The sequence below is a fragment of the Periplaneta americana genome, chromosome 17, assembly GCF_040183065.1.
Source record: "Periplaneta americana isolate PAMFEO1 chromosome 17, P.americana_PAMFEO1_priV1, whole genome shotgun sequence".
Taxonomy (NCBI): domain Eukaryota; kingdom Metazoa; phylum Arthropoda; class Insecta; order Blattodea; family Blattidae; genus Periplaneta; species Periplaneta americana.
In genome coordinates, this window is record NC_091133.1 from 115908635 (window position 1) to 115928205 (window position 19571).

The 19571-nt window shown below is 36.3% G+C and overlaps 2 protein-coding genes across 8 annotated transcripts in view; one reads left to right on the top strand and one right to left on the bottom strand.

The window, feature by feature from the left end:
• The window catches only part of Arms (Ankyrin repeat-rich membrane spanning), a 240880-nt gene that overhangs the window by 198192 nt on the left and 23117 nt on the right, over positions 1 to 19571 (bottom strand). Inside the window, exon 1 of one of the 6 annotated variants that reach the window (XM_069816812.1) lies at positions 8782 to 9087. The exons of the other annotated variants lie outside the window; for them this stretch is intronic. Within the exon in view, the coding sequence (XP_069672913.1) occupies positions 8782 to 8934 (153 nt within the window). The 5' untranslated portion in view covers positions 8935 to 9087. Of the gene's footprint in view, positions 1 to 8781; positions 9088 to 19571 lie in introns of those variants that run through there. 6 annotated transcript variants of the gene reach the window in all.
• LOC138693145 (tRNA (guanine-N(7)-)-methyltransferase) overlaps positions 9597 to 19571 on the top strand; it is a 41101-nt gene continuing 31126 nt past the window's right edge. Inside the window, exon 1 of one of the 2 annotated variants that reach the window (XM_069816819.1) lies at positions 9597 to 9846. The gene's annotated coding sequence lies outside the window, so the exon portion shown is untranslated. Of the gene's footprint in view, positions 9847 to 9880; positions 9965 to 19571 lie in introns of those variants that run through there. The other variant, XM_069816822.1, reaches the window with a different exon arrangement.

The following is a 19571-nucleotide window of genomic DNA, read 5'->3' on the forward strand; positions in this document are numbered from 1 at the left end:
ACTTGTTTATTCAGAACCCTTTCCCACCATTGGCATACTTCGTCAGCAGATATAAGATAGCTGCCAACAAATCCGATAGATACCTAGTACGTTTGATAGAGTGCGGGATTCAAGTCGCGGGTGGTCATTCTAAGAGTCTCTTGTAAGGGTAAGCAAGTCTATACCCTAAGAGTGAAACCTAACAATTTTTCCCCCCATTACTACATATGCTAGTGGATTGTGGTGATTTTCTAGTTTGCAGGTTGAATTTTCTTTTGCCAATTTAGTTTCGAATTTCGATACTGACAAATACTGTACTACAAATGGTAGTGATTTTGTAACTAGTACGTTGGCAGCTGAGACAAATATCGACAATATTTGTTGGCACTGGAGTTCCATAAAATTAAAATTGTACTAGATTTCTGAGCCTGTTACTGGAAGCTAGTGAAATTTGAACATACTAGGCCTAATAATTAATTAATGTCAGTATTAATACTAATACATAATAGTTATTTTGTGTGTTGCGTTGTGGTTATAATTAAAGATTATAGTCAGGTAAGTTTTCGGAGTTAGTACTAATAATTTCATGTGGCCAAACAAAATACATTTTTAGATTAGGTCTCGTGAGTCAATTGTTCAGTCAAACCAATGAATTTCGTATTGCCAGACAAAATACTTGACATGTTGATCTCTTTCTTGTATAGTTGCCTACGAAAAAATGTTACAAATTATTGAATTATTTAGAATAACCTTCCAACATAAAGTACGGTAAGTAAATATGTCATTTAGTACGAAGGATCGTGTGATATCTGGTAACAGTTGGCAATACTGACAAGACGGAAATATTTGCTGTTTAGGAACTGTTCTTATGTGATCCTCACTATACCATTACTGCAACAGAAGTGGAACGGCAACTCGAAGACGCGGCACAATGGGACGAATGTTCATATATGGTCTTCTCTTTGTTTTGGTGTCACCTATCCGCTGGTGACGTGGGTCCCACATATTACGATATACCATGTATGTATATATTCCTTTTCTTCACGAGAAATCTCTGCCCTGCTAACGCAAAAGGTGGTATCTGCAAAAATTGTATTCTTGAGTTAAGAGGTTATGTTCTTATCTAGCATACAGACTGTTTTTGTAGATAAGCTACGTTAAATGTATGTTAAATTTCAGCTACAACTTTCTGGCTTAGTAATATGATACAAAACGTTTCCTTCAAGCACATACACGTCTTAACTAAAAAAAAAACACAATCTGCTTTAGCAGGACAGTATAGGCCTTATCATAAATCACAGGAACATACTAGCCTGTTGGACTCAAGGTTCAAGGTTTCAAACTCGACAGGCTTCCAAGGATTTTGATGGGTCATAAAATCATTACCATGGCTTCTTTGAAAGGGAAGTAAAGGTGCAGGTTTCGTAACGTAGATTTACAGCAATTTGATACTGTAGAAGGTTCCAAGCAAACATTCCTCAGCAACATATACTATATCGGTTACTTGAGATCTACCCTATGTCCGCATAGCATAAGGTTACCATCCGTCCGGAAAAAGGAGGACATGTCCCCTTTTTTAGTCATTTTATCCTGTCCGGCAGGCATTTCAAAAAAAAAAAATTGAAATGTCCGGCATTTCGCATTTCAACTAGAATTAATATGAATATTGAATAATGTGCCATATTGTGCATAGAAATCTAAACAAATGGTGAAAACCTTAGAGAATTTAACTGCTTTCAATGGTTGAAGCTGGAGCACATAAAAAACATAAAATATGATGACCTATTGACATGCATTGAATTCTTACACTCTAAAAATGTCACTATTCATGATTCTAAGCTATTTTATCAATTTTATTCTGCAATGTATGAAGATATGCCAATCAAGTTAATTTGGACAAAGATTTAAGTTTAGATAAACAATGGTGCAAATTCTTCAATTCCAATAGTTCTGCGAGCACAAACTTTCTCAGAACTCTTTAAAATACGTCAATTCTATTTATTTATCCCAAGTCACAATGGAAGTGCTGAGAAAGTATTTTTCCCAATACCTGCTCAATGGACAAAAGAACGAAATCGCATGCTAACGGAGACAGTCAGAGGTATCATCATAGTGACATACAATTTCAAGGACATGTCCTGTGAACAGTTCCATAGTTATTTGTTACAAGACAGAAGTTTGTCTCTTCAGGCTCTTGAGCACAAAGTGGGCTCCATCGATAAGTAGGGTACAGATGTAATACTGATGCAGCAACAAGTGAGAAAACTGACTAAGGTGAGCCATTGTTTTTATCTTTAATTTTGTTCATACCAGTTTTTAAAAAGTCCTCCTTTTTTCAGCAATGTCCTCTCATTTTAGATTCCATGTCCTCCTAGAGAATTTCTTCTCATGGTAACCCTAGCATAGCATCAAATTGAAAAAGATCTGGAAATTACTTACGGTGAACAACAAAAGACGATTCTACTTTTGTTATCTTTAAGCAAGCATTCAAGTTCAAACTCAGATTATATACTGCAAGGTCATAACTGGACATGTTTACTTAATACGTATAATAGAACCAGAATGAGTATATTTAGTACCGTTATCTCAAAGAACTCCTTCATATGTTAATAGTCCATAACAAAGACAGGCATGGACAGTTCTTGGCTCTACAGAGTGTTCGAAAAATTACATTAAGGCAGGAACCAACACTCCATTAACATTCGTTACGGATATATTATGATTACTGGATTATTTTCTGTCACCCAAAGAGAACACATAGTCGAAACACATGAAAAGTGTTAATACAGTGTTGTTACTGGTTTGGTTTATCGATATACAGCATGCGGATTCACCCCTACCTCTGCCGCCCACTCTGCTCCCCGATTTCCATTCACGTTGGACGAGTCCATGTGTGTTGTGTAATTGTGCGGGTTATAAAGGTACCATAGGGTTATGCTTGTGTATTATCTGGTGCCAATAAGACAAATACGGGGGAAAGATGGATACTGTAACTTAATGATATCAGAAGTTATCACAAGGCACAAAAAATCTTAATCCTATCACAGCGAGTGTAAAAGTTTCGTCATTTAGACGAACGAGAATAGATCTTGAATAAAATCACCATACGAAAATATCTCCTCAGCTCCATGATGGACAGAGATTTTGAAACAACTGATTGCGTTCGTTGTTTAGCAAGGCAACAGATGTCATTTGGAGGCCAAAATGAGACTGATGAGTCCCTAGCATGGCAACTTACATAAAATGAGTCTTCTTAATAATAGGGCCTACGATGCTTTGTTGGCTAGCACTTCAAAGAAAGCCCAGCGGCGCGTGTGACACTGCCGGTAATTCAAAATTCTCATAAAATGCATTTCATACTCAGACGTACTAACACAGACGATATCGCTCATCCTGAATTTGTATTTTATTGTAATAGAGGCAACATATTTAGACATAACTATAGTTCCCGTGCAAAGGTGCCAGGCAATATCGTTTATACCACAGGTTGCTTACATGCTTCCATTATTAAGGAATGGAGATTGAAACCACATAGAAGTATACCGATAAGTCGTTTGTCCCAAATAGATACTTTATTATTTGCTGATGATATTGTGTTTATGGCAACTTCAGAAGATAATTTACAACGCTTGGTTTACAACTTTAATCAAATGGCAGAAAGTTTCAATATGGAAATTTCAACTGACAAATCTAAAGTGATGGCTTTTTTTTTTAGGAAAGGAACCAGTCCGTAGCAAAATATGCATCAATAATAAGATCATCGAGCAAGTCAAAAATTTTAGTGATCTCGGTTACCAAATTTCATATGAAGAAGAAAAGGATTTGGATGAGAAAATTATTAAATTCAACAGAGCAATGGAGATAATTAATCAGATATTCAAACCAACCTTAGTACAAAAACACACGCGCACCAGAATTAATAAAACATTGGCCAGACCTATACTCTGTTTTGGTAGTGAAGCTTGGACGATTCGTAATATTGATTCACAAAGATTAACGGCGGCAGAAATGAGATTTATGCGTCGTACAGCGGGATACACGAGAATGGATCACATTAAAAATTTTGACATTATGAAAGAACTGCAGATTGAACCGATTACGGAATACCTAAAGAAATACAGACAAAACCGGAGATCATATGTCATCAGAATGCCTCGTTCTAGAATTCCACGCCAAATTTTAAATTACCATCCTGTGGGCAAGAGATCCTTGGGCAGACCGTTCAAGCGTTGGCAAGAGACCGTAACGGGCCACTAGGCCCAATACATGCAAGGATGATGATGATGATGATGATGATGCTTACATGCCTCCCCTCCCTAAGATCTAATGAACTCACCCTCTCCCCCATATCTGTTCACAGTGACAACAATAAACCAGGAACGGAAACGAGAACGGATTTTTTTAAATAAATGTATTTAAATGTGAGCGTTCACAATAAAATGAGAAGCTTGCCGGAGCCCGGGAATGGCACCGGAAAGTTGACCAAGTTTTAACTTTTCCGTTCTCGTTTCCGATCACAGCCTGTTGTCATTCTGTTGTCATCTAAAAGTTATTTGGTCGATGTATATTTTGTGGCAAGGAGGCCGTGACATAATATATTGTTCATTCAATGTTTGTAACTAACGCATAAATTCAGTAGAATCACTTTCCATATATGCTAATTCTGAAATATTCCGTGTCTTAAATTTCGAAGTTCGTTAACCTGTGTTCACGTTGGCTGGCTTGTACTCATGAGAGAATGCTATTGGTCAATTATACACAAATAACATCAGAATGCATAATATCGACTTTACATATCGTTATTGACACACATATCGATACGCATAGCCTTTCTCATTCTCGATTTATTGTGAATAAAAAATCTTGACGTTCACGTTCCTCTCTTCCCGTTTTCGTTCCCGGTTTATTATGAACCAGCCTTAAGTCTCCATAGTTTTTACAGGATTAAGGCTGGTTCACAATAAACCTGAAACGAGAACGAGAAGGGAAGAATTGTTATAATGTATATATTTAAATGTGAGCATTCACAACTAACGAGAAGCTTGCCGGAGCCCGGGAACGGAAACGTGAGGTTGTCCAAGTTTCAACTTTGCCATTCTCGTTTCCGATCACAGCCTACTAGATTCATTCTGTTGCCATGTTGAAGCTATTTGATAGTCATATATTTTGTAACAAGAAGGCCATGACATAATCTTTTCTTCATGCATCGTTTCTAACTAACTCGGAAATTCAGTAGAATCACTTTTAATATAATGCTATGTGTAGATGTGACCAGATTACCATGTGAATTGAATTCTTAAATATTCTGTGTCAAATTCTGAAGTTGGCTAACCTTGTTTATGTTGGCTGGTTTGTTTTCATGAGAGAACGTCATTGGTCAATTATACACATAAAACATCAGAATGCATAATATCGACTTTATATATTGTTATTGTCATACATATCGATATGCACAGCCGTTTCCATTCACGGTTTATTGTGAACTAGCCGTACCCATGCGCTCCTGCACCCGTTAGAAATAAATATAAAGTAATTACATCATTAAAATAGGACAGTTGATCCAGGCAACATTCGTGTTTGATAGAAAGATAAATCGTTTATTATGTTACTTAATTTAAATTGTATTAAAAAAAATAAAATGCGATTATTTTGATCCAGTCATAAAAATTATTTTAGGAAATACAGGAAACGAATGCTTATCAGCAGGGAAAGGATTTATATGTAAATACATATTTACTTATAAAGCTAATATAATTTATATTTTGCATTATCTTTATGTTTCACAATGTGTAGGGTTGAAAAATCCTACTTTTATTTTCCATATTTTTCCATATTTTAGAGTTTAGTACATATTTTCGTTAATTTCCATATATTTTCCATATTTCATATAAAACAGTCCATATTATATTAGGTTTAACAATAAAACAAAACAAAATTCCATTAACTTTTAAAAATACATTTCAACAATAGAGATTTAAACACATGTTCAGTAATCCCTTTAACATCAGAGTTATTTGAAAATTAGCAGTCCTATCAACAATGGGAAAGTAAGTTACAAAACTGTATTAATTTAATTTAAAATTTTTAACAGACTTCAGTTGTGCAGCTCAACAGTTAAATGCCAGTCAGAGTACACATAGGTTCAGTTTTGTAAATCATACTATAAAGACGGTAAATATGCCAAAAGTACGTCATTCAGTCAATTTAAAATCAAAACTAACAAGTTACATTTCAGAATTTAAAGAAGATGGTTTATCAACTGACAATAAAATATTATTTTGTAATTTGTGTCAGTGTGCAGTATCATCTACACAAAAGTTCCTGGTGCAACAACACATTACAACTAGTAAACATCAGGCCAACAAACAACTAAATTCCAAGCAGAGACAATTGTTTTTAACACAACCAACAACATCGAATGTAAGATCTGAGTTTAACATCGACCTGTGCCGTTCTCTCATCTCTGCTGATATTCCTCTCTACAAACTAAAGAATAAGGTCTTCAGGGAATTCCTTGAAAAATATACTCAACATACAATCCCGGATGAGTCAACACTTAGGAAGACGTATGCTCCATCCATCTACGATGAGACAATACAGAAGATAAGAGATGAAATTAAAGATAGTTCAATTTGGGTTTCCATTGATGAGACTCCCGACAAAGAAGGTAGACTTGTTGGTAATGTAGTTATCGGTTTGTTAAGTGAACAATATTCTGAACGAATTCTTTTACATTGTGATGTTCTAGAAAAGTGCAATAACAAAACTATAGTTAAACTGTTCAACGAAGCTATGGGTATCCTGTGGCCAAAGGGTATTATGTACGATAATGTGTTATTCTTTATTAGCGATGCTGCCCCTTATATGGTCAAAGCTGGACAAGCATTATCTGTTGTATATCCTAAATTGACTCATTTTACTTGTGTGGCGCATGCATTTCATCGTGTGGCAGAAGTGGTCAGAGACAATTTCCCTAAAGTAGATTTGTTGATTTCATCAGTGAAAAAAGTATTTCTCAAAGCTCCCAGTAGAGTTAACGTGTTGAAAGAAATGTACCCTGAAATTCCATTGCCACCAAAGCCAATTTTAACTAGATGGGGTACATGGCTAGAAGCAGTTGAATATTATGCCGAACATATAGACTCTATTAACAATGTTCTCCTTGCATTGGACTCTGAAGATGCAGTCTCAATTGATACTGCGAAAACAGTTACCTGTGACATAAGTGTGAAGAATGACTTAGCTCACATTCAGCATACATTTTCATGCATCATAAAAACGCTCAAAAGTCTCCAAAATAGGCGCCTTTCACTATCTGAAAGTTTTGAAATTATAAATAGTACTGTGGAACAACTGAATCGTGGTAGAGGTAAAGTTGCAGATGCAGTAAGAGCTAAGGTGGACACTGTACTTTCAAAAAACCCTGGATATGAAGAACTACAAAAGGTTGTTGCTGTGATGAGTGGTGAATCAACAGTGAAGATTAACTTGGACTTATCCCCAGCAGACATTGTGAAATTGAATTATGTACCAGTTACTTCTTGTGACGTCGAACGCTCTTTTAGTCAGTATAAATCTATCCTCAGAGACAATAGAAGAAGATTCACTTTTCAGCACTTGAAAGAAATGTTTGTAACCTATTGTTATGGTAACAGACAATAAAAATTGTGTTTTGTTGAAACTACATTGGAAGATAAGGTACGTCCATTATATTTTTTGTTTAGTTTGATTAAAATGTACCAATATTTAACGTACATAGTCATTTTTTTATAATTTTAAGTCCATATTTAATTCCATATTTTGGTAAAAATCCATATTTAATTCCATATTTTGGTAAAAATAACTACATATATATTTACATATTTCATATATTTTTAGTCCATATAAATCCGTTCCCTGCTTATCAGGTTTTCTGTGCATAAGAAGATATTTTAATCTTACCTGTCCTCGATTCACTCAGAAGTTATTGTAATAACTTTATAGCATTATGTCCATCTATAGAAACTACACTTTCCAATGGTGAATTAATAATAATTAATTATACAAATCGGTTAATTTAGCTTCCAATATTACTTCATACAAACACAGAAACATTCTCTGTAGGCTACCGTATGCTTCATAGCTTTCGATTGTTGTTGTCCAAGGCCCCTTATAGACGAAGTCATTTGTCTTTTATTTCATTACACCTCCTTAGATGCCATTGTTATTGTAATTTTGAAACTCATTAATTTCATTAAATATCAGTCCTATCAAAATTTTGCATGGGATAAAACTTATCGGAAATTATTTTTAAAGAAACTTTTGTTATGTAATATTTTTCATGAAAATTAATAATGAGATATTTCGATTTATTTAATTCGAGCCCCCTTATAACCTCCCTTTTAAATAAAATATTTTGAATGCTATATAGCCTAAATTCTAAGTTACCACGAACTTAATTTATATTCCAATTTTCATATAAATCGGTTCGGCCATTATCACGTGAAAAGGTAACAAACATCCAGAAAGAAAGACAGACAGACAGACAAAAATTTCAAAAAAGCGATTTTCGGTTTCAGGGCGGTTAATTATATATGTTAGAACGAATTATTTTTGGAAAATCGAAAATTACCAGAAAAATTTCGGCTACAGATTTATTATTAGTATAGATAAAAAATCTTCATTTTCACGTCCTCAGTTTCCAATTCTGGTTCTCGTTCCCGGTTTATTGTGGACAAGCCTTTATTATTTAAACAATATATTCTAAATCCACGTATTATATGAATATACCCTAACTGAAAGTAAAAATTAATGTCTACCCACCTCAGACAGCTTCTGGATCAGAGCCGAAGAAAATCTTCTGGGTTTAGGAGCAGTAAAACTGTACAGCCCAAAGTCACTGTAGGCCCTGTTACGGCCTCGAATAACCAATGGAACATCTTCACTGGCCGAAGAAGACTGTTTATGATGAGACATTGTGACCTTTGTATGTCTCTTCACTTAAATTCCAAAACACGTAAAGTCTATATTTGCCAACGAGAAGAATACTAACTTTAATCTGCAAGTATGTAAAATAAACTTGCAGATACAATAAATTCTTCGTTGTACTTCATAGCACGCTTCATAACAGAAAAAGGTCGCACTTTTAATTATTATTATTATTATTATTATTATTATTATTATTATTATTATTATTATTATTATTATTATTATTATTATTATTATTTAATATGCACTAAAGCAGGTTATTTACGGAACTCATTTTACAATAAAATCAGCATAACATTAAAACACCACAATTATGAAATCTAGCATCTATAAAAATAAATGTCGTCGGCAATGAGACATTTATCTCTAAACGAATACAAACATATTACAATGAACTGTACACTTCCAAATACGTTGTTTCGAAGTCCAATTTTCCAGATACGTTCCTCGGGTGCGCTTTTCCACTAACAATACATACACAGACAAGCTGTCACTCCATTTAAAGTTCCACCAACAAATCGGTCAATAGCTTAGCTAATAATTGGGCTCGATTTGTCCACATTTTCTGCTGCATGCAGTGTGAGATAATAGTTAGGTGTGGTCGCCACAGATAACACTCCATACACTCGGTTCTTGCTCTCCATCTGAGTTACACCACTTCCGTACAGGATATCCACAGCGACGGACGAATGTGAAGTTCTACATGGTGTAACAGTTAAATTACGCATACCAAGAATTGATAGCTGTACTTGTTGGAACAAAGTCAAAAGGAAGATAGCGAGACCGACTACAATACAAGTTTCCAGGGTCGAAAAAATAAATACGGAATGGTTTCCTGCCTACAATAACGCAACTGTGAGGTATCGCATTGGTCTCTAAAACATGGCCATGTGTACTACAGTAAGTGACAAGTGCAATACATCAAAAATACTTTTTGTGCATAGTCTTGTTTTTTTTTTCTTTTGCAAGATGTTCTACAATGCAACACGTTTTATTTTCTATGACATAACCTACAGAGGTAAGAATATTTTGCACGATCGCATTTTTTTATTTATTTACAGCTATTGTTATTAGCCCTTGAAAGAATTCCCCAAACAGAAACTTGTTGCTAGGAAAACCATTCTTCATAACATAAAACTATACTGAAATAGACCCATTACAGTGCACTTATTGTTAAGGCTGGTTCACAATAAACCGGAAACGAAAATCGGAACGAAAACGAAAACGGTAAAATTGTTAAAATGTGTACATTTAAATGTGAGCATTCACAATTAACGAAAATCTTGCCGGAGCCCGGGATCGAAACGGAGAGTTGGCAAAGTTTCAACTTTGGCGTTCACGTTTCCGATCACAGCCCACTAGATTCATTCAATTGCCATCTAAAAGCTATTTTGTCGTAGTGTATTTTGTAGTAAGAAGACCGTGACATAACCTATGCATTATTTTATTCTGTGCTGTGCATCATGGAGCAAGTTTTATTTGACGAGATTCTAATATTGCGTGTTGAGGAAAATCTTCACGTTTATAATAAGCGGCGCGCCTCGTATAAAGATGAGAAAATGAAGGAGAATACGTGGCTTTCAATAGCTGCGTCATTGAACACCGATCGTAAGTGAATCATATTTTATTACTGTATTGGTTGTATTACACACTACAAATTCATGCTTCAATTCAATAACTACTGTTGTGTTCATTTTTTTTACAAATGTTTCTTCTCTAATTATTTTACGTTATGGTAGACTTAAAATAGGTTGTGATAATAAAGATGTATGGGCATAGTTATAGTACCGTACCTAATTAAATGTTTCAGTTGAAATTTCGAAGTTGGTTAACGTGTGTTTATGTTGGCTGCCTTGTACTCATGAGAGAACGCCATTGGTCAACTATACACAAATGACATCAGAATGCGTAATATCGACTTTACATATCGTTATTGACATGCATATCGATATGCATAGTCGTCTACGTTCTCGGTTTATTTTGAATCAAAAATGTTTATATTCACGTCCTCTGCTTCTCGTTTTCATTCTGGTTCTCGTTCCCGGTTTATTGTGAACCAGCCTTTACTTGGTTACCATTACAATATAGTTTTCCGAAGGCTTTGGAATAATATTGCTCTAAATTTTTCAATATAAAATATATTGTATCTGCAATTTTTAAAATATGACCATGCAAAAAAAAAAAAAAATTAATTTTAGTAGGTTATTTTACGACGCTGTATCAACGTTTTAGGTTATTTAGCGTCTGAATGAGATGAAGGTGATAATGCTGGTGAAATGAGTCCAGGGTACAACACCGAAAATTACCCAGGATTTGCTCATATTGGGTTGAGGGAAAATCCCCGGAAAACCCCTCAACCAAGTAACATGCCCCGACCGGGAATCGAACCCGGGCCACCTGGTTTCGCGGCTAGACGTGCTAACCGTTACTCCACAGGTGTGGACATGCAAAAAAATTTGTACATTTGTGCATTACAAAATCTCGGAAACTGATAAACTCGCTCTGCTCATTTTTCAAACTTTTCCTCGATTTTGTAAAAAAAGACTTCCCAAACTTGTATCGTAATATATTATTAACTACACCCGTAACGTAATAGCGTTTTGACCACCTCTGTGCTGTAGGGATCTGTATGCTGGTCTCTTACGCAGAGGCCCGGGTTCGATTACCGGTCGGGTTGAATTTCCTGGTTGAGGTTTTCAGGGTTTTCCCTCAACCGTAAGGCAAAAGCCAGGAAATTCGGGCGACAACATCCTTGAAAATCACCGGCCTCATTCATTACCGAAATCATATTCATAACAAATCAGTAATACATATAGCCTACAGTCGCCATCTAGTTCACAACAATAGAACTAGTATCAACAATAGTACACAGGATTCCGGACTTCACTCAAAAGATTAACTCGCGATATGATCAAAGACGTTAAAGCGAGTATAAATAACAGCGAGAAAAAAAATATCGTTTTATTCCATTCAATTTAAGTTCATTACCATACTCGTTTTACTTATCTCGCTCATTTTCAGGGGTAATCAATAATGGTTAAGAACTATATTTCCATATATATTATTATTATTTTAATGTACCGAAGTACATATGATATTTCCATGCAGATATTCTGCGTCATCATATGATGAAAGAGTAATGGAACGGAGAAAAATTCTCTCCGGCACCGGGATTTGAACCCGGGTTTTCAGCTCTACGTATCGTCTCACTCCGACACCGGGATGGGTATTCGGTGTGGCTTAGTGGATAAAGCATCAGCACGTAGAGCTGAAAACCCGGGTTCAAATCCCGGTGCCGGAGAGAATTTTTCTCCGTTCCATTACTCTTTCATCGTACTATATTTCCAGGTTAGGGATGAGTAAATACATATTATATATTAATTTCATTTATTACACACAAATATAACATAATTTAATGCTGCTTACATATGAAAGATCATATTATTTCTTGGGAATTCTGGCTTAGCTGTCATACCACACACGCAATTAACCATTATTACAATTTTAAGTACATATTTAAATATCTTCATGTTAAATTGCAGCCGACAGCAGCAATTTAACATCTGGCGGTTCGCAGAAGATCATGGAACTTTAAAGGTATAGTTTGATGTCATATCCTCCCCACAGCTTTTAATTTTGATATGCTCTCTTCTGTTTTTCTATACTTTCAGGTTTCTTCATCACTTGTTAATTTCATTGCTGTTTACATCGCTGGTATAATTGTGAATGTTGTTTGTTCTAAATTGTCTTTATACACCAATTCCATTGCATTAAAATTATTTATATTAAATTTCGTCTTGAAAAATAATGTAGCAGGCGTCAAATTCCTCAGAGGCACGTCGGACAGTTTTTTTCTCTGTTTACAGTTTCTTTCAGCAGGAAGCAGATATTTGGCTACTATATTCGATGCTGTCATAGTGTAAGAACGCACTCCTAAAGCTTGTTGAAAGATCTAGTCGTTTATTTTCGCTCTTCTTCAGCCTCCCGATGTTGTAACAGTGCATTTGGTATCTTCATCATCTGTGTGCCAAACCTCTTCTAATGTGACGCTGTCTAATGTATCAGGTCTCGCTTCAGTAGCATGAATTTTGTTGAAACCATAGCTACTTTATGTATTCTAACTATTGCTTCATTTCTTAAATATTTGTTACCGGTAGTTCATATGTTACCTGAAATTCTGAGTGTTTTATTCGTACGATTATTATTATTTTTTTTTTGTAAATTATAAAAGGTAGTAGGCGAAGTTATGTCTTTTCTAACCAACTTAGTAAACTTACAAAATTACTAAGTGTTTTTAATAAATTCAAAGTAACATTACTTTTCAAGTTTCTTATGCCACAATAGTTCTCATTTTTCGTCCTAAGTATGGGACCTCATATTTCCTCTATTATATTCTATACTTTTGATTTCTTCTGGGATTCTTTTAATACTATAAAAAATGCCAGGTAACTATGGCAATCGATGTCCGAAACAGATACGCCTCTCGCTAGTCTAGACTCAGCGATTACATAAATTATGTAACGAAGATCTACAGGGAGTTCGCATTATTATGTTACAAACTTCTAATAATAATACAGGTGGAATAGAAGGGATATGTCATTGAAACTCAAGTTCGTAGCCTTGCAGTTTAGACGAAAACACCATAGGCCTGCATGTGCCTGCGCCACCCTGCAACCTAGGCTACCAGCTTGCCATGAATGCCGTATGGACGATTGGTTGCATAAAGATTATTACTGCAAGTACTTCTGAACCATCTAATTCACGAGACATACTCTGTTTTTCTGGGTAATTTAACACTCCCATAAGAAATTTACGTATAAAAACAATGAAGAAATAAATTTATTCGTGATCCATGTTTAGAAATTAAATTTGTAAAACAAGAGAACACTAGGCTTTGACTTAGTAACCATAAATAATGTTCTCTTGTTTTACAAATTGTCAAAGCCTGCTGATTTCTAAACATGACCTACTGATTAAGTTATTTTTTCGTTGTTATATACAAAGGTTTCTTATAGCAATGTTACATCGCTATGTCTTTCACCCAACGACAGCAGAAGTTATTTCAGGAACTTAAATGACAGGAGGTATTCGAAATGGCGCGTTTCAACCTTAATGCGAAGAGTGTAACGCCAAAGCGTCTAATAAAATTCCAGATGTAAATTGGATGCTGTTGCTGATAAGGAGGATTATTGTCAATAGTATTTCCGCAGTATTAACAGACAACTGTTTTGGTATGGCTCCTTAAACAAGCGGGGGTCATAAACTTGGGGATCGCGGTGGCTGCGAAACAGGTCCTTCTCTTCCAATCCACCTTGCAGGGAAACAAACATTCGGGTAGTAGTGCACATCTCAAGTAAGTGGACTGGAACACCATCATATTGCCAGCACCTAACAGTACATACTCCAATAGTTTCAGAAATATCTAGTCCACGAATTTGTAGTAAATGCGCCCAGTCAAACGGGACGCAGAAGATAAGCTCTTACTAAGCGGACTTTGAAGTATTCCAACGACATGTTGACGGTAAAACGCTACTGATGGGCAGTAACAAATAGTGTGATGAGGATTTTCATTGGACACCACGTGATCTTGCGAACGTTAAAAATGTCTGCCTCATCAGTAAATAACACAATACTTGTTAACTGAGATTCCGCAACACAACGTTGACGAATGCATTCAGAAAAGTTCCCACGAGATTGACAGTCAACTGACGTCAGCGCCTGGACCTTCTGGAGGTGCTATGGATGCATCTGCGCATTGAATCCATTGCAAGAACAATCGCTCGTGTACTGGTAAACTGTTGCTCGCTTAAAAGGTTACTGTAAGACTTCTTATTCAAATTCAACGGACTGCGTTATCGCACTATTTCCACGTAATCTTGACCACAACTATGCTAACCGTATACGTTGATGAATTCTAGCAAATTTGATGTGGGTTGGATGATGTAATGGAAATTGTTGTCCGCCTAGCTTTCCTGCAACTACTTCCAACTTCCCAAAATAGGCCTACATATCATAGTCAGAAGTTCTGATGATGATGATGATGATGATGATGATGATAATAATAATAATAATAATAATAATAATGCGACGCTACACTCCTTTAAGGACCCAGATCGACTAGCCGGCTGCTGGCCTCCAGGCCACATGCCGAAACAGAGGTGGACGATCATCCAACCAGAATGGAGGTATCGTATGGTTAGCACAATGAACCCCCAGTCGTTATAGCTGGCTTTCGTAACTGGATTTCGTTACTTATAGTAGCTTCCCAAGTGTATCACGTTGCTGGGTGGGCACCGGTCCCATACACAGGCCGAAATTTCATGAGAAAATGTATTCCCCTCGTGAGGACTCGAACCAGCGCGCATTCCGTAACGCGAGTCCTAGCAGGATGCCTTAGAGCACGACGCCACGACGCGGGACTAGGTCTGATAATGTGGTAAAATTATTGATAAACTGAACTGACGACCTCCAGAGCAAAGGGCTATCTCGTGAATGAAAAGAACGCTTAGGTGGCATGAACGTACACAACAGCCTGAAAGGTAAGCAACCCAACCAACATATACGCTAACAGGTTGTCCTGGTGTAGATAATGCGGGCATATAATTTATGAATCGCTTTAATGGCAAGCTTTCGGATAAGGTTCGTCCTGACAAATTGTTCCCTCTGATTCTTATTTACTAGAAGTTTGTAAAATAGTTATACGAACATCCTGTGAACGGTAGAACATGTATTGAAGCTCACGCGTTATGTTAATTGCTCTTTCACAGAATATGCTATACATTTATATAAAAAAACCGTATCCACTATATTTTATAGTAGAAGTTATTTAACCTTTCCTCTTCCTTTGCTGTTGTTGTCAACGTTATTTCCTTCGTAAAGTTACTACTGTACTTATAATAAACAATATACATCTGATTGAGGTTCTGGCTGATTTGTACATCTATTATCTCATTTGACGATATGTGTCACAGGAAAGTAATTGTTTGTAGGCATCTGAAGTCTGACTAGTGCAATATGTTACTAGTCAGCGAAATATGCAATGAAGGGGGAAAGAAACTAGCCACCCTACCCCATTATCTGCTGGCTTAGTTACCTCATGAGTGATGCCTGATTGGTATCACTTATGAGCTTCAAATTTGTCTTCGGACAGTTGACTAAACAAACAAAACAAACAATATTGGGAAAGTCTCGAAAAAATGCAGAACATTATTTCGCGATCTTCACAAAAGGTAGAAGCCTTCAGCGTATACTTAGCACGAACAAGTGGCCAAGTATGAACAGTTTTTTTTTCAGCTTTTCCCATTTACGTGTTTCTGTTTCACGGAAATTCTTACCCTTAGTCTTCAAACAAGAACGCCAAGAATGTTTAGTTCAGAGAATTACTCAATTACTGTTAAATGTTAATTTATATTTAATGAAGACACGTAGAAAAACGGCTTTTCGACGCATCTTCGGTATTAGCGAATCTGAAAATGTTCCGGTAAAAAACTTCTAAATCTATTAAGCATCACCGCAATATTTTCTTTAGAATTTGTAAATACATTAAAGAATTTGTTTATTGTGTTTGAGAAATTCAAAAAGTACCACCAAAAAATTCCTCGTATTCCACCTTATTAATTTCTTTTATCAGTAGCGTCTGATGGTTAAAATATTTTACAGTTTATTTTAAAAAAATCAGCCATATCATGATCCCATGCGTCCAGGATTATGCAGTTATTGGATGAATGCCAGAAGCATAACAAATATAGAACGTACAGATAAAAATATAATTTTATAAGAATAATATCCATGCTAAGTCAAATCATTCTTAAAATGAGAAAATATTTAAAAGAATGTAACAGAACAACATTGCAATCTACTTTTTAAAAGCACTGTAACATACTTGTAAAGAAACTCTGTGCGTCTTTCCTTTTACCGTTACTAAAAAAAGGGAAACAAAATAAAGATTTGATTTATTTCATACCCGCACAAGAACAAACTTCTTATATAGGCCTACTGTAAGTCTGGACTGAGATTTCTATTAAAAGATCTAGTTTCGTTTTAATACAGTGTGAAGTTCAAAGAAAGGAGTTGGTCTGCCAATTCGCTTACTCTAAGATTTTTATACAGATCTGGCTTTCAGGTAGTAGCTCCCTGTAAAGCAGGTTTGAATAATTTCAAGGAAAAATTGTTCCGGGGCCGGGTACCGATCCCGGGACGCTTCGCTTAGCGCGCGAACGCTCTACCGACTGAGCTACCCCAGGAACTATACAAGACACCGTCACTGTACGTTAACACAAAGCCACAATTTAAAGTCAAACAGTATTTGTGTGCACTCACAGTTGAGTTCTGGCGTCTTGTCAGCTCATGTGAGTTGTGTGGATATAAAAAAAAGGAAAAAATTGTGACGGTGTCGTGTATAGTTCCTGGGGTAGCTCAGTCGGTAGCGTGTTCGCGCGCTAAGCGAAGGGTCCCGGGATCGATACCCGGCCCCGGAACAATTTTTCCTTGAAATTATTCTCAGATTTTTCTTCAAAAGTGCGCGTTGAAGACGGTTATAATGAACACTGTACAGTAGTCATTTTTATTAATTAAAGTACGAAAAATACCTTCAAACATTTATCTCGCACAACACATTAGGCTAAATAGTACTAATTAAATACTGTGTCCCGCGCCGTGGCGTCGTGGTCTAAGGCATCCTGCCTAGGACTCGTGTTACGGAATGCGCGCTGGTTCGTTTCCTCATGGGGGAAGAAATTTTGTCATGAAGTTTCGGCCAGTGTATGGGACCGGTGTTCACCCAGTATTGTGATGCACTTAGGGAGCTACGATAGGTAGCGAATTCCGGTTACGCAAACCAGCTATAACGGCTGGAGGGCTCATCGTGCTAACCACACGATACCTCCATTCTGGTTGGATGATCGTCTACCTCTGCTTCGGCATGTGGCCGTGAGGCCAGCAGCCGGCTGGTCGGTTAGGCCCCTTCATGGGCTGTAGAGCCACGGATTATTATTATTATTATTATTATTATTATTATTATTATTATTATTATTATTATTATTATTATTATTAAATACTATCCCCATTAAGAAGCACGGTCGTTTACTCCGGCGAGCCAACGGTAAGGCTCCTGCAAACGATTCGTGCGAATCTCCGAAGCAAGGTAATCATGTTCCTATGATCTAGCAGACAGAACTAAACTACTTCAACTCTTATTTTAAACAGTTTATGGCTTCAAAAAGTTTTGGCTGTAGCACAAACTTAAGGAGCCATCTCTGTTATTTACTTCAATTATTTGGCTGCTCAACGGAAAGAAAGTTAGAAAAAGTGGTCACTATTTCGAGAGTCAGTACATGCCCCGTGAGAGCAATATAGCTACACAGACAAAGCGAAATTTATTAAAATTGTCTATGTAAAACATTAATTGAACTCTTTATTTAGCTTCAATACTTCCATTTAGACCTTCATGGACTCAAAACTGTCAGTGTCCAGCAGTACAGAGTGATCCGTTTGGGTATGGATAAAATAAAAACACCGTAAAACATTTACTACTGAACTTTATTTGTTGAAACTTTGTGCATACAACACTGAAAGATGGGAGATTCCTCAGAACATAACATGACCCCCCTTGCACACCCTACACAACTCATAACGGTGATGCAATTCAGCCCATGTCCGTTGTAACATAAGAGGGGTGATTTGTTGAAAAGCTTGAGTACGTAATTTTTACTCTCAGATCATCAATGTTTCTGGGTTTCTGTGATAGACAATGTCTTTAACAAAACCCTACACGAAGAAGTCAGGAGGGGTTAGATCTGGGGAGTTTGGAGACCAAGCCAAGAGATAGCTGCTTCTCGTACTGGGTTTTGTCTACGATCTCGTGCATGTTTTTTTTTTTTTTTTTTTTTTTTTTTTTTTTTTTTTTTTTAACACAGAACCTCCTTCTACAAATGTTCGATACCACAACATTATGGAATCGTATTTAGGTACATTACGCACACCATACTCACGTCGAAATTCCCTTTGAACTCTTTTAACACACTCAAATTCAGCATACCAAAGAACACATTGTGCCCGCTGTTGATTTGTAGTAGCCATTTTAATCATCTACGATTTTCATTTGTTCTTTCAGATTATGCATTATTGATTATCATAATATGGAAACTCCCATCTTTTAATCACAGTCTAGTATATACAGTCACGAAGCTTGAGTTGTGAGGGTGCTAGGAACAATAGACTGTGCCGGTCTATTTCGCATTGTCTGTAATGAAGCGATATTAGCGATCCTAGTGGTTAGCAACTATCTATGGATGCATATTTACTACGTATTGAGCTTCGTGGAACAACAGACTGTGCCGTACTATTTCGCATTGTCTGTAATGAGGCGATATTAGCGATCCTAGTGGTTAGCAACTATCTATGGATGCATATTTACTACGTATTGAGCTTCATGACTGTATATATTAGACTGTGTTTTAATCATAATTTAACCAGCAAGAAATTTTTCTACTATCATAATAGCTTTATAATAATAATGATAATAATAAATTAATATTAACCATACCCAAACGGATCAGACTGTACATTAAGGCAAGGCGCTTATAAGACAGAATTAATTACCCCTGAATTTTCACATGGGAACTAGA